The sequence below is a fragment of the Lathamus discolor genome, chromosome 2 (assembly GCF_037157495.1).
Source record: "Lathamus discolor isolate bLatDis1 chromosome 2, bLatDis1.hap1, whole genome shotgun sequence".
NCBI classification, from domain to species: domain Eukaryota; kingdom Metazoa; phylum Chordata; class Aves; order Psittaciformes; family Psittacidae; genus Lathamus; species Lathamus discolor.
In genome coordinates, this window is record NC_088885.1 from 120,528,748 (window position 1) to 120,543,287 (window position 14,540).

General features: G+C 41.5%; 1 protein-coding gene across 3 annotated transcripts in view; it reads right to left on the minus strand.

The window, feature by feature from the left end:
* Positions 1-3,540: 3,540 nt before the first annotated feature.
* PLAG1 (PLAG1 zinc finger) overlaps positions 3,541-14,540 on the minus strand; it is a 51,179-nt gene continuing 40,179 nt past the window's right edge. For 2 of the 3 annotated variants that reach the window (XM_065668300.1, XM_065668299.1), the window contains 2 exons: positions 10,301-10,659; positions 3,541-9,702 (listed from right to left, as the gene is read on the minus strand). In XM_065668300.1, coding sequence (XP_065524372.1) covers positions 8,439-9,702; positions 10,301-10,542 — 1,506 coding nt within the window. In that variant the 5' untranslated portion in view covers positions 10,543-10,659 and the 3' untranslated portion in view covers positions 3,541-8,438. The remainder of the gene's footprint in view (positions 9,703-10,300; positions 10,660-14,540) is intronic. The other variant, XM_065668302.1, reaches the window with a different exon arrangement.

Genomic DNA, 14,540 nt, shown 5'->3' on the forward strand with positions numbered 1-14,540 from the left:
TCTTGTAAAAGTACTGCTGAAGAAGCAGTAACTAAGCTGAACGGAGCAAATAAACTATGGGGCAATCCTCTAATGCTTTATTGGCGTAGGCAGCCAGGCAGTGACAAAGTAAGAGGAGACAGTTCTCAGATGAGGGCAGACTTCAGTGAGTTGGGGAGTTTAGTCTGTGTTTATTTGTCATTTAAGTTTGATATCTGATACTACTATGCTACAGCTCGGATGCTGCTCATTTGTGGCCTATAACTGTACAGAGCCTGTATTTTCAATGTAATAATCTGTGAGGGAACGTAAGGATTCACCCGTGACCGTGTGTGCGGCAATTCAACAGAACAGCAGTAAGGCAGAGTGGAGCTTAATTTCAGAGGCACAGCATACAGAACTTTTCTGCTGAAATTGTATCTAACACTCCACAAGCGTATCTGACAAACACCTTCCCCCGCGAGTCTCTGCGCCCCGGAGATAAAACTGCTGTCGCCCATAGATTAATCATGTATTTGGAAGCAGCTCTTCCAACTTGCCTGGGAAACCACATGCTGTGTTAACTAGGAGATACCTTTACAAACGGCATGATTCATTTTGGACTTGTAAAGCACAAACACCTTACACTTAACCTTTTTGAAGTCGGCCGAAATGAAACAAGCGTCTCAACTTTTCCGGGTTTGATTACTACCCTCCCATGCACGCGTATGTACATACATACACACACACACATATATACAAATGTTTAAGCAAAGTACTAATTTTCAGAAACTGTGAGCATTCAGGTTCTCTGCATTATTTACACACATTGAGCAGAGAAAGGGGCCTGTAAGAAAGATGGGGAGAGACTTTTTAGCAGGGCCTGTAGCAACAGGAAGAGGATTAATGGTTTTAAACTAAAGGAGGGACATTCAGGATGGACATGAAGAAAAAATTCTTTACAGTGAGGGGGGTGAAACACTGGCAAAGGTTGCCCAGAGAGGTGGTGGATGCACCACCCCTGCAGACATTCAAGGCCAGGCAGGATATCGATGAGAAACTTAACACGAGCTGACAGTGTGCGCTCGCAGCCCAGAAAGCCAACCGTACCCTGGGCTGCATCAAAAGGAGCGTGACCAGCAGGTCGAAGGAGGTGATCCTGCCCCTCTACTCTGCTCTTGTGAGACCTCACCTGGAGTATTGTGTGCAGTTCTGGTGTCCTCAACATAAAAAGGACATGGAACTGCTGGAACAAGTCCAGAGGAGGGCCACGAGGATGATCAGGGGACTGGAGCACCTCCCGTATGAAGACAGGCTGAGGAAGTTGGGGCTGTTCAGCCTGGAGAAGAGAAGGCTGCGTGGGGACCTCATAGCAGCCTTCCAGTATCTGAAGGGGGCCTATAGGGATGCTGGGGAGGGACTCTTCATCAGGGACTGTAGTGACAGGACAAGGGGTAACGGGTTAAAACTTAAACAGGGGAAGTTTAGATTGGATATAAGGAGGAAATTCTTTCCTGTTAGGTTGGTGAGACACTGGAATGGGTTGCCCAGGGAAGTTGTGAGTGCTCCATCCCTGGAGGTGTTCAAGGCCAGGTTGGATAGAGCCTTGTGTGGGATGGTTTAGTGTGAGGTGTCCCTGCCCATGGCAGGGGGGTTGGAACATGATGATCTTAAGGTCCTTTCCAACCGTAACTATTCTACGATATGGTTCTGGGCAACCTGATCTACTTGAACATGTCCCTGTTTATTGCAGGGGGTTTGACTAGATGAGTACTGAAAGTCCCTTCCAACCCAAACTATTCTTTGATTCGCCTGCTTATATGAAAGTGACACTAAACCATTCTTCTTTGTACACTGTAGTTCAGTGCAACAGTGAAAATCAGTGTCAAGGGCAAACTATTATGGATCAGTTAAAAAGGTTCCCACCCAGCCACAGTGTGCAATACTAAAGTCCTGTTTTCAGAGTGAGTGCTCAGTTGACAGCTGATGCTTCTCTAGTCCCTTCTGAGGCAATGTAGCCTTGTATCTGGTGATTTTACGACACAAATGTCCTTGAAGGAGACAAAGCTGTGGAATGATGATGACACTGAAGAACACAAGTGTTAATTATATTTTTTTAAAATACTTATTTCCCTGAAAATGTTCATTTCTTGAGGACACGCACACCATTACAACAAATAAATATTATGATTTAAAAATAAAAATACCAGGCAACATGTTACACCTTTATTAGGATTAGATAAAGCTTATATTGAGTTACCTGGGATATAGCACCCAGCAGGAGCTTGAAACTTCACAGTACCGCTGGGGTCTGTCACTTTCAACACCACTACCTCCACTGCTGTTGGAAACACACAGAAACACAGCACTGCTGTTTATTTGCTAAAGGCCTCAGCTCATGATGGTAAGCAGCAGCTAATCCTCCAATATACTTCTCAAACTTTTAAGCACAGACTAAATTTTGCAACAGAGCTTATCTTGCTGCCCCTTTGTGATCACCAGCCCTTGCTGTGCCAACTGCGGCAACTGCTGCTTTGGGAAACCTAATTTCTATCCGATTTAATATACGGTTTTGATTTGCAAAGCAGGGAAGACAAGAGCATGTAGCTGCTCAGTTCTTGCTAGTCCAGCAGGAGCTCAGCATCACAGCTTTGGATTTCTCTGCCACACACCACACTGCGCCCCCCCCCCCCCCCCCTTCTTTATCCTAGGGCATGCTTGTATGTGGGAAGGATAAGAAGGAGACTGAAGGGGGAAACAGAATAGTCTTTCTCTTCCACTCCTGGAAGGCAGCAAGACCAGCTACAGAGGATGCTGAAGGACTATTTTCCTGTACTTTTTAATGCAAGTTTTGGAAAGGGATGGTTACAGGAGTGAGAGAAGGGAAGATGCCCATAGCTCTGAATTTAACAAGGTGAGCTCCAGAGGGACTGCACCAAGAGGTCTCTGGACACAACACAGATATCACACATGCAATCACATTCCACTTATTACTCTGCTCATCAGGCTGCGTAGCACCTCTTCCCCCAGTACATCAGTCAGACTTCTTTGGCAGTGTCATGGGCAGATGGGAGATCTATAGGACCAAAGCAACAGAGTTTCTCCTGAAAGCATCTCAGAGAGACAACCCACATACTAGCTCTAGCACATGCCACACTCTCACAGCGTATCCTGCGAACTATAACAGTCAATGTAAATGACTTGCATTAATCTGGAAATGATGGAGAATCACTCACCTACATCTCTCAGATAACTGGTCCCACTACAAAATCCCCAACCTCATCTTCCAGTGTTTCACAGCATTTCAAAGTGCAATTTGATGGCAAGCTGACTTGCTTCCTTCAGTTCAGATGTGTCTCATCACAGACACAGTAACATCATCCAGTTTGTTCCTTGGTGGAATCATGAAATACAGATACTTTTGCTTTAAGATTGTCTGAAAAAATGACATTTTACCATCTGTAAATTAGAAAGACAATTACACCTTTGCACAGTCAGAATAACTACACTGAGCAAAACCGAATGCATTCTGTAATCCCAAACGTGCAGACCAAGGTTATCTATTGAAATGCCAGGCATAAGTTATTCATTAACTAAAACCATTCTGTAATTTTATTGATATATTTTGTGGAGTTCACATATTTTTGTACAGCAAACATAACACTGTAGGCCACAAGAAGCTGCAGCACTATTGTTTAATAGCAGCAAGGTATATTTTTTAATCAGGGTATGTGGACAATAAATAGTCTGTTTCTTTGGATGTGAATGTTTAAAATGAAGTTCTGCTGCAGCTTCATAATGTGATTGCTATTTTACAGAGCTTATACACAAAAATATATATGCAATCTTTTTGTCTATATTTTATACAAATACAACAGTAGTTTGTGAATACATTTTAAAGTACATATACATGATAAGCAACTCAATTTCCCATATCACAGGATAGCAAATTTTAAATGCAAGAAACATATACAAATTCAGTCTGGAATGCAGGGTTTTCTGTGTTCTTTTTTTTTTTTCTTTCTCTATTTTTGACTCAAAACTTCTCATTAAAACATAAAGTCCAAACCATTTTTCCACTAGCTAAAAATATAATTTCAGCAATCCAAGTCAGGTTTGGGTGTGTCATCATTCCCCAATATACTTTCCCCAGTTATTGTCTAAATTCAAAGGCTTTTAGTAATATATAGCATGTTCTTCACTCCACACCATATAAAAAGCCCACATTTGAGTTTAACTAGCAGTCACCTGTGTTTGTGAACAAGAGCTGGGCTTGTCAGCGTTTAAATTTGCATGTCCAAAATTTTACTTTTGCAAGTGCATATGAATACATTGTGGTGTTGCACAAAGTTCATTAATGACAAATTAAGTCACAGTATAAAAATATATCATACAACTATAGGTCTAGTATAGTCCTTTTTTCTATGGGTAAAAATACATCTGAATGAGACAGGGAGGTTTGTAGCACCATGAGAGGAGTTGTATCCCAAGTTACATTAGCAGCATGATCCAATATAACAATATTGCAGGAGTGTTTCTGAGGAGATAAACATTCACTCTGGTTCAACTGTACCACTGAAGCTTATACTGAAAAGTGTTTACATATGATTAGCAATAGTTCTGTGTCACTTCCAGGGCTAGATAACTGTTATCAAAAGACACTGCCTTCCAACAAAAGTAAGACACCCTTATTGCATAAAAGCTTTGGGACTATCCAAACACATTTTGAACTGCTGTGGCATTATCTGTACGTTGAGCATAATGCTAAATAGGCTGTGGCTTTAACTGTACACTGGGAGGATGCAGGATGGGCAGCTAAGCCTATGCAGTTTACTACATGCTAGATAAGTACATTTATTTCAGAGGCTTAACTATAGACTGAGAAGAATACAGGATGAGCTGCTAAACCAGTGTATGAGACAGACATAACGAAGGATGCAATCCTGCTCCCCCTGACCTTTACGGATGCAGGATAAGGCCCTAAGTCAACTTCAGACAGCAGCATAGCGATGACAGGATATGATAAAAAGATCTGTATCAAATACTGCGTGTTAAAACATTTTTGCCGTAGTTTACCATCCAGAACTCCAGAGGACACGGTTTGCATTTGGTGAGGACAAACTCCTTTCGTTTGACTGGTATTCAAAATGGCAGTAGAAGACAGTGTAGTTTGAAACATGTAAACCTAGTAAAAACCATTGTAAAACCCTTAAGAAAGACACACTGGTTCTGTGCAATATAGCAAATTGATAAGAAAACACTGTAAAAATGTACCTGTTTAAAATTACAATGTCTACCATTTTGTACACAAAGCATTATACCAAAGGCCTACATATATGTAATCTAATGGCACTTGAAACAAATTATAATAAAAGGTTTTATAATAAAAAGCATAACCTGTAAGAAATTTTCTTAAAAGGTTTAGGTTTTCTTTTTGAAAGTGCTATATCTTGTAATATGTGTAACATAGAGGTTGACCAAGCTTTATTTTAAAAAATATTGGCCTATAATACAAGTTTAGCTCACTAGGCAAATGATCCTGAAAATATGTACTCTTAACATTCATTATTAGCTTAATAAAGCAATCAGCTCTGGCTCATGTTTCAGTCAGTATATGGTTTTTAAAAACCGCTACTGCCAAATTAACAATAAATCACTCTATTCCACAATTTACTACTAAATAAAGCACAAGCAACAAGTACACAAAAATATATATTAAAAAAAAAAAAGGAAACAAAACCCAAAACAAGAAAATAAAAAAAACCTTACTAGAAGTCTAGAAGTTGCACAAAGAGTGGTGCATGATCAGCCAGCCCTCCCCCCTCCCACCAAGAATCCATCTGAAATCGAGAAGACAGGGTTTGAAAACTGATGGTTTAGTAGTGGCCAATAGTGACTCCGCCTAAGTGATACTCAAAAGCACTCCGGTGGTGGTATTGCTTACTGTGTCAGTCTGCTTCCACGTTACCATACATCCTAGTCCAGTGGCAAACACGCTCGGTGCAGCCACCCACTGAAACCCTGACTGAATGAGGTTCAATATCTTGTCTGAGGTCCCTATTTCTTAAGTGAAATGTACATCTAACTCCAAAGTGAAATGTCAGTCCCTTTTCAGGAAGCTAAGGCACGAAACAAAGTAGTAAGGATTCTGGCTACGTGCTGAGAAACAGGTGTTGGCAACGTGTCTGTTTGGGGTTTCTTTTTGTAAATGAAGTCTAATCGGCAACTGAGCCTGATAAACAGCCGCTATGGATTGGGAATTTGTGTGCCTGAGGCTGCACAGCCACGCCGCTGGGCTGGCTGCAGGATGCTGAACACTTCCAACTTTCCAAACCACTGGAGGAATTAAGTTCGTTTATCTTCATCTCAGACTGATTTAAAGGATTGAGAAAAAACCCGAGTTCTTCCTAGCTGCGTTATGGTTGCCGATTTAAACTAGAGTTACATTCAGTTGCATTCACCTTGTGCTCTGTTCATCTGTGTTTTTCTTTCCTTTAGAAAGGTGAAAGAGAAAAGAAGCAATATTGAACGAATCATTCAACTAAAGATGTAAGCGAGCAATCTGTTTCACAGAAACCAGAGGAAGCAGTCATGAAGCAGAGCTAAAAGCCCACTTTGAGATAACGTGCTCCTAGACCCAAAATCTAGGAGTAGTTTGCAGAATTTCAAAAGGTATTTTCCTTATTAATACATCCTTATTTTAATGCCTTTGGAACACAAACACATTTATAAAAATGTTATCTTTCAGTAATAAAATTTAAATACACATATGTATAAAATAGTAAAACTACACCTGCATATTGCTCCTAGAATTACAAAAAAAAAGTAGGAGCTACTGATAAAACATCCGGAGCATGAGCTCCTTAAATGGGAGCAACTTTTGTTTCTGTGAAGTATATTTAGTTTAACCACTTAAAACCTTGTACGAATTCTCATTATTGTTTGAGAGATACTAATGTACTTGATCTCTATTTTTTAATTCCTTGTACAAAAATGACAAGGAAAAGAATGTTACTGTTGAAGTACAGCAAATCTAGTTTGCTTTCATGCATCACAGGGTTGTTTGTTATTTTTTTTTATCTTTTGGTTATTAGGGGTTGGGGAATAGAATATATTGCATTAGGTAAAAGTGGTGTAAGCAATATGCTTTTACTTCACTCCTAAGAGTCCTGTCTTTAAATCTTGGCAATGGGCAAAAAGTCCCTAACCAAGTACCCAGGTGTAGAAAGTGTGATTAACATCTAACTTGTTGCTTAGGAGGACATAACACACCATGTAACACAACTGAAAAGATCATTCCAATAGGAAAAAAAAAAAAGCAAAACAAAACCAAAACCCGGTATTTGCAAATTTACATTCACTCTCTGACTGCACACCAGTTTTGAACTGAAAATAGATACACACTTTCTGGCTGGACCTGAACCACCCTTTGGCGGTGGCAGCTGGGAGAAGACTGATGCCTACAAATGTGAATACACTACTGGAAGATTCCTATGCAGTACTCTTTCTACACTACTAAAGAGGAAAAAACAGCAAGAATTAAAACAAAAGATGAGACAAAATATTCTGCGTTACTACATTACAACACTTTTATATTTCAAGATCAGCCATTAATTTTGCCTGTTTCCCTATACCAGAGTCATGAAAGCACAATACAGTTCCAAATTCAACTTGAAACATTTGTCATTCAGGCAAGAAGAGATTCTCTGTTGAAATTCTGTTCAGCTATGATTTTAGAGAATTAAACCAATTTTGGTTTTCATCTGTCATCTGTAACAGGCCAAAAAAATTTAAGGCATAAAATGGCAAAATTCTTAACACCTTTTATAATGACTTCAATACAAGTCAAATGCTATATATATGTATATGTGTATATATGGAGTTCTATATATACACACACACAAGTTTTTCAGAAAAATCTGAATTCTCTATTTATTTAAAAAATTTAGATTTGTCATTACAGAACAGATCAGACATGACACCATATGGGACGAGGACTTGTTTGGAAATGGACTGGAAATACATACTTTTTTTTTTCCCAAATCTTCAGGAATCCTTGTGATACATTAGCTGGATTCTTTGCAAATAGTAAAATATATATTAAAAGTGGTGGTAGCTCTACCACTGACATCAATAAAACGGAATAGCTGGTATGGTTGAAAAAGTTATGACAAAGGGATGAGCGCTGAGAGTTTGCTTGGGATGACTTTCTACTGAGCATTTTCAATGTGTCAATCGGCAGTGAAAATGAAAACAATACAATGAGACTGCTTAAAAAAACCCCCAACAAAGTAAACACAGCTGAGAATAAACACTTTCAAAACATTTTTAAAAAGTTAATTTAAATTTCTTACTGGCTTCATGAGATCCGTACTGTACAAAAGCAGAGAATTGATAATGTCTTATAGTAGGCACTAAGTTAAAAATGGTCACCTAAGGCATTTCTACAAATAGACAGTAACAAGCCAGCTTTGTACATCCTATTGGAAAGCTTGATGAAATCGTGGTAGGGTGGTGGTTGTGCTTAGACTGCTTGTGAAAGCTGCTGACAACGAGTGCAGAGACCCAAGACCTATACTATTGCTAGGATCTTGTGGATCCTGGGTTTGTGGTGGAAGTTGAGTCATAGAAGAATGTGCCTCCTCTTGCGTATAACTCATTCCGAGGTTCCCCACTGAAACGGAAGGATTATAGGGAGGGCCATTTACAGGTATGAAGTTGAACAGCTGAGAAAAGTCCAATGATGGGGTGTTTAGAGGTTCACTAATAGGAACAGAGCCCTTGGAAAGGGAAACCTCCCCAGACCCATCATCTAGTGGCCCTACTTGTGGATCCAGCCCTAGTTTTGATGAAGACGCTTGAGAATCCTGGGATGAAGAAGGCATACCACTTTGCAACTCCATTAAGTAACTTTCGATTTCCCCTTTCAATGGCTGTTCTTTTTCAGGCATAGAAATTGCGTATGAGGTAGTACCGAGTGGATATTTCAACGATAGCTGGTGAGGAGGGTGGACAGACTCCATATCTATTGGACAAGGCATTCCCAATGGTAATGATGTGGCAACCATTTGGTGTGCAGATGCAGAACTCTGCATGGACTGAATCTGAGTGTTGTAGAGATTTAATTGCAAAGTGTTTGTAAATGGCTTTGATGTCAGTTCACTGGAAGGTAAAGACATCACTGGAAGCAGCTCATCTTTAATAGGCACAGAAACATTGCAGGTAAAGGGATCTAGAAGGTCCATTGGCTCTGTTTTGACCTTCAAAAGTTCTTGGTTGTGACTTTTCTTCATGTGACGCGTGAGGTGATCCTTCCGCCCAAATCTCTGTGCACAGTACTGACAGAGGAAGTCCTTTCTTCCAGTGTGCACTACCATGTGTCTACGGACATCCTTTCGGGTGTAGAACCGACGATCACAGTGTTCACACTGGTGTTTTTTCTCCTTCACTCCACCCGATGACTTGCCTGCGTGAGTTTTTAGGTGCTCCAACAGCACTCCTGTGCTTTCAAAAGTCTGCAAACATACCTTACAGGTGAGGTCACCGCTTGTTGCAGCATGCAAAGCCAGGTGACGTTTGAACCCAAGCTTGGTATTGTAGTTCTTTCCACATTCTTCACACTTAAAGGCCTCTTTGTTGGGATTGTGTGTATGTAGGTGATTCTTTAGGTGATCTTTTCGGTGAAACATTTTCTCACAATAATTACACTTGTGGGTTTTCTCAGGAGAATGAGTAGCCATATGCCTTTAAACACAGATATATTCTGTAAGTAATTATTTTGATCAAAAGACACACGTGCTCATTTTTTAATGGCAGCTAAATACTACACTAAAGGCTGCTTTGCAACAGAACCTTTTAACTGAAAGCATGACACTACATAGACAGTTCAACAAATTTAAATATAGCAAAACGCGAGCCATTTCTCTTAAATTGACACTTTTAGGTTTTGGTGGGGTTTAGCTACTGTAACAGGGACATATAGGCAAGTATGAAAGTACTCATGTAAAAGTCCATAGCCAAAAAAATTTTCAGTCCATACTCTTTTTCTCGTGACAATTCCTTATACAAATGAAAATTCTATGCTCATTTAAAAACAAAACAAAACAAAAATAAAAACAAACAAACAGAAAACAAAAGCAGAAAACAAATTAAGAAACAAAATCAAAGACATTAGCTTGCAAACTTAGGTAATTTAGAATTCTAGAAACAATCCAATGGCTACTTTAATTAACACATCCTCTCTGCAATCAGCTGAAGGCGTACAAATATATACTTTTACACGGCTTAACACGGCCAACATAAAATAGATAATATAATCTGAAAGATAAATAGAGTTTAATACCTTAGTAATTTGTACTTAGAAACAAAGGCCTTGGTGCAGTCTTGTTGTGTGCACTTGTAGGGCCTCTCTCCTGTGTGAGAGTATGAGTGAACCTTTAATTTCTCAACACTGTTAAAGGCCTTGTCACACAGTTGGCAAGGAAAGTTTTTTCTTGGTTTGGTTTCACCACGCTTACGTTTCCCTGAAGGGACTTTCTGGGTATCTCTTACTTCTGACAAATCACCAGGAATGACAGTGGCCATCGCAGCCTAAACCAGGCCTTCTTGTTGGACACTTGGGAATTGCCCAACTCCACTAAATGATTTAGCTTTAGATGGCTTCTCAAGTTTCATGTGGTCGTAAAAGAAAGCAAAAGGGGACTGGAAAAAAAAAATAAGAAACAACTAGTTTGTAACTAAACTTAGATTTTGAAGTTTACTTGCTATGTGATGCTTCTGAATAAAACTTAAAAATAAAATTAGGTTCAGCTGGTCTAATGTAATACCTGCAGGTTTGTTTTTTTGTTTTTTAACACTATTTGCTGCAACTCTTATAATGCATTGCTCAGGATGAACAGATCCACATATGCCCTGAAATCACACCTCGCAACCTTCCCCTCAAGCACTGATGGAGAACAGCAAAGTTCCTGTCTGATTACGGGAGGCACCAGGCAAAGAGCCTGCCTATCTACCTACCTACCCAGCTGCCTTTTGGCAGCTTCAGATTTCAAAGGAATTAAAGGCACGCCTGTGGTGTTTGCACAGACACACGCGCACACACACATGCACACACGCACACACTTATCACAGTGAGAATCTATAAGGCTCAAAGTGTTTGAAAGCCTGTGCAAGAAGAGGCAGTACCCAATGCTGACAGTCTGGGGGGGGGGGGGGGGGGGGGGCAAAGCTCATGTTCTCAGGTGTACTTCCTCACTGAGGTTACTGCACATCTATGCATCTGCTGTAGTGAAACATAAGCACTGACACTGATTGCTAATGCCAGGTGAAATTCTCCTGTAAACTTACCCTTCGCTAACAGAGACCTGATGTATTAACAGAAATCCTACGGATTAGGGATAGATTAGACAGATTAGGGTTTTATCAGTGCAGTAATGGAGAGCTTCATTATTTCTCCTCATGCTATCCTGGAAGATGCAGGGGCTATAAATGTTTAAATTTAGGCTAGCTCAGGATGGAGGCTCTTAGTCCCGCTGGGGCATTGCAAACCATAAACTAAGCCAGATGCTTTTGGCTAAAGGGGGTGCATGATGCTCATGTCTAAATTGTGGGTGAACAGCTTGAAATTCATCATCTGGTAACATATAGTAGCAACTGGGCACCTGCTATTACACAGCACTCAACAGCCCTCCTTTGTCGGGGGTAGCTGACGGTGTTTTTTCATCATCAGAGCACAACTGCTACTACAGATACCAAAACCGAGTGCATGGAAGGTGGAGTGCGAGGTCTGCAGCAGGGGGAATGAGGAGGACAACAGGAGGACAGCACTCAACGCAAGCGTTTAGCAGGGCTGGAAAGCCCTGAAGAGTGGCTTTTCTCCCTCAAAAGCATGCGGTCCCCCCAGCCCCGGTGTCATGGCTCACAGCTGCTGTCCGCTCCAGCCTTAGCCACGGCAGCTGCTGCAGCAGAGGCGGCTGTGCCGGGCAGCACGGAGGCTGGAGGCTGTGGCCGGGACGGGGGCTCAGACGCCACCACCCACCAGCAGCTGCTTGGACAGGTGGAGCTGTGAGCCTGGAGCCCGGCAGGGAGCTCCAGGCTGCAGCTGCTCAGCCTAGTACCACCTCCTCAACGAACAGAGCGGGCTCCTCGCTGCTGGCAGTGACGGAGGATGGAGAGCTCAGGGCTGGCCTCAGCTGAGACCTGCCTGAGCAGTGCCCAGGTGCAATGGGGGCAGAACTAAATGGTCCTTGCAAGAGCCCTAGTGTGGTCCTGGAGGAAAACGAGCCTGCGTACTCCTCAATGCATGGCAGGATGGGAGGGCTGGAGGGGCAGGGAGGGAGAGAAGGGGATGCACCTCCTTAATGTCTGCATTTTACAAAATACTCAGACTGACATCTCCACTTGAAATGCATACACAGAGTATGCTGTTGTCTGTGCCTCTTTCTCCCTCCTCCCCATGACTCTTCCTTTGTCTTTACAAGAGGAGTGAAGTACTGGCACACCAAGATAGAAATCTGCTGCCTTCCAACCTAATGTCCTTGAATATCAGGTTAAACTCTGCTACCATCTTTAAGTGAGACATCCTGTAAGACCACCTTTACTCCCCCCAGTTATATATGGAACCACTAACCTTTTTAAAGATACCCAGTGACTGAAAGATCTTTCTTTAAGGACTCTTACGATTTCAGATTTCTCTCAGACTCATTCCCACTCATGCAACAAAGTCTGCAGACATCCGTTCCATGAATGGGAACATGCACAGGTCTTCAAAGGATCAGCTTAATTTTATGTTCTCTCTCATAACCAACTATCTAGCTCATAAGTGAAAAATGAAACAGTTGTTTGGGGGCTTGGGAGCAACAATTTTCTGCAACGAAAGTAAATGAAGACCAGCTCCAATGTCAATGAGGCTGCCAATGGAATCAAAAGGAGGGTCTCATTCACATCGAAGCTGTGATATATTTGTGGATTGAAAGATTTGTTCCAATATACTCTTTAATCAGAATTGGATAATAAAATTAATTTTGCTTTCCTGTAAACAAACACACTGGTCTTCTATGCATATTGGCCTGAAAATAGAATGAAATCTTGTTTTAGTCTAATGTCTTCTGACAAATGAAGCCTAGGGGCAGGGGGAGAAAAAAATCCAACCTGATCTACTTAACAGAGAGTGTATCTATACCACACAGGCACCTATAGAAGACCTGCTACGCAGAGCTGACAGTGCAGCAGCCATGACCCTCACTGCGTGGCTAGGACACCTAGTCTCAGCGGGGTAAGAAACGGCTGTGATCTCCTTCACCTCCCTACCAAATCTATAGGCTGGGACAAGGCAGGCAGCATTAGCAAGCAAAGGGCAAGAGAACCACCTTCACACTCTGTGGCAGGGGAGCATGGTTAATTTGACCATGCTGGGTCCAGAGTCCAGCAGCAAGTGGCTTCTCTGCCTAGCTGGTGACAAGGGAAGCAGGCACAGCTGGTAGGATACAGCAGAGAAAGTGAACTGGTGCAAGGGGCACAACAGACAGAACCTAGATGGGGCTATAGGGCCAGGGAGGTGCAGGGAGCGCTGCATAGGGGTTGGGAATATCTAAGAACATGAGTATAGGAGTGAGCTGATGGGGACAGGTGGGAAAGAACTGAACATGCATCAGGTCTGGGAGATGCAGGATGTTAGGGCATGCAGAAGGGTGATATGCAGGGTCTGATGTGAGGCCAAAAGCAGTCCTTGCTGTGGAACAGCATACGAGCTTAAATTAACAACTCTGACAACTTCCCCCTCCTTTTCTCAATGCAAAGATCACATCTCAGGCTGGAGGTTTAGACCGGACATTAGCTAAAAATTCTTCACCAGAAGGGTGCTCAGGCATTGGAACAGGCCTCCCAGGGATGTGGTGGAATCACCATCCCTGGAAGCGTTCAAAAACCATGTAGATGAGGCCCTCAGTGACATGGTTTAGTGGTGGACTTGGCAGTCCTGGGGTAATGGTTGGACTTGATGATCTTAAAGGTCTTTTTCAACCCAGCTGATTCTATGATTCTATATTCAGGCCAATCTTCTCCAAAACTTCAGGTAACCTAGTTGCTGCACCAGAAGTAATTCAGAACATTCACGCAGATGAATTCAGGATTTTTTCCTCTACGATCAAAATTAATTAAGCTGACTTTGAACTGTGCTTAAATGTCCTTAAATATGCATCACTAGAACAAATATAGTGTGGATCCAATCTTTGACAATGACAGTGTTTTATTAAAAGACATGTATGCACTATTATCTCAGTACCATTTCTCAACAGATGAAGAACTTCAGTATTGATCTCTGAATAGCAAATAACCACTTTTTTTTTTTTCTTGTGGACTGAGCAATGGTGATAAAACTTAGAAAACCACTGATCCTCAAATATTACACATTCCAAAGACCAGCTGAAAGAATTTTATGAGTAATATTGCCTGCTTGTGTCTCAACATATTATCACTTAAAATCCTCATTCTTACTGGTGCTTTCACAACTGCAGGATGAATGATTATATGCAGTATCAAATATAACAAACACATTACACAAAAACTCATATATAATACTATCT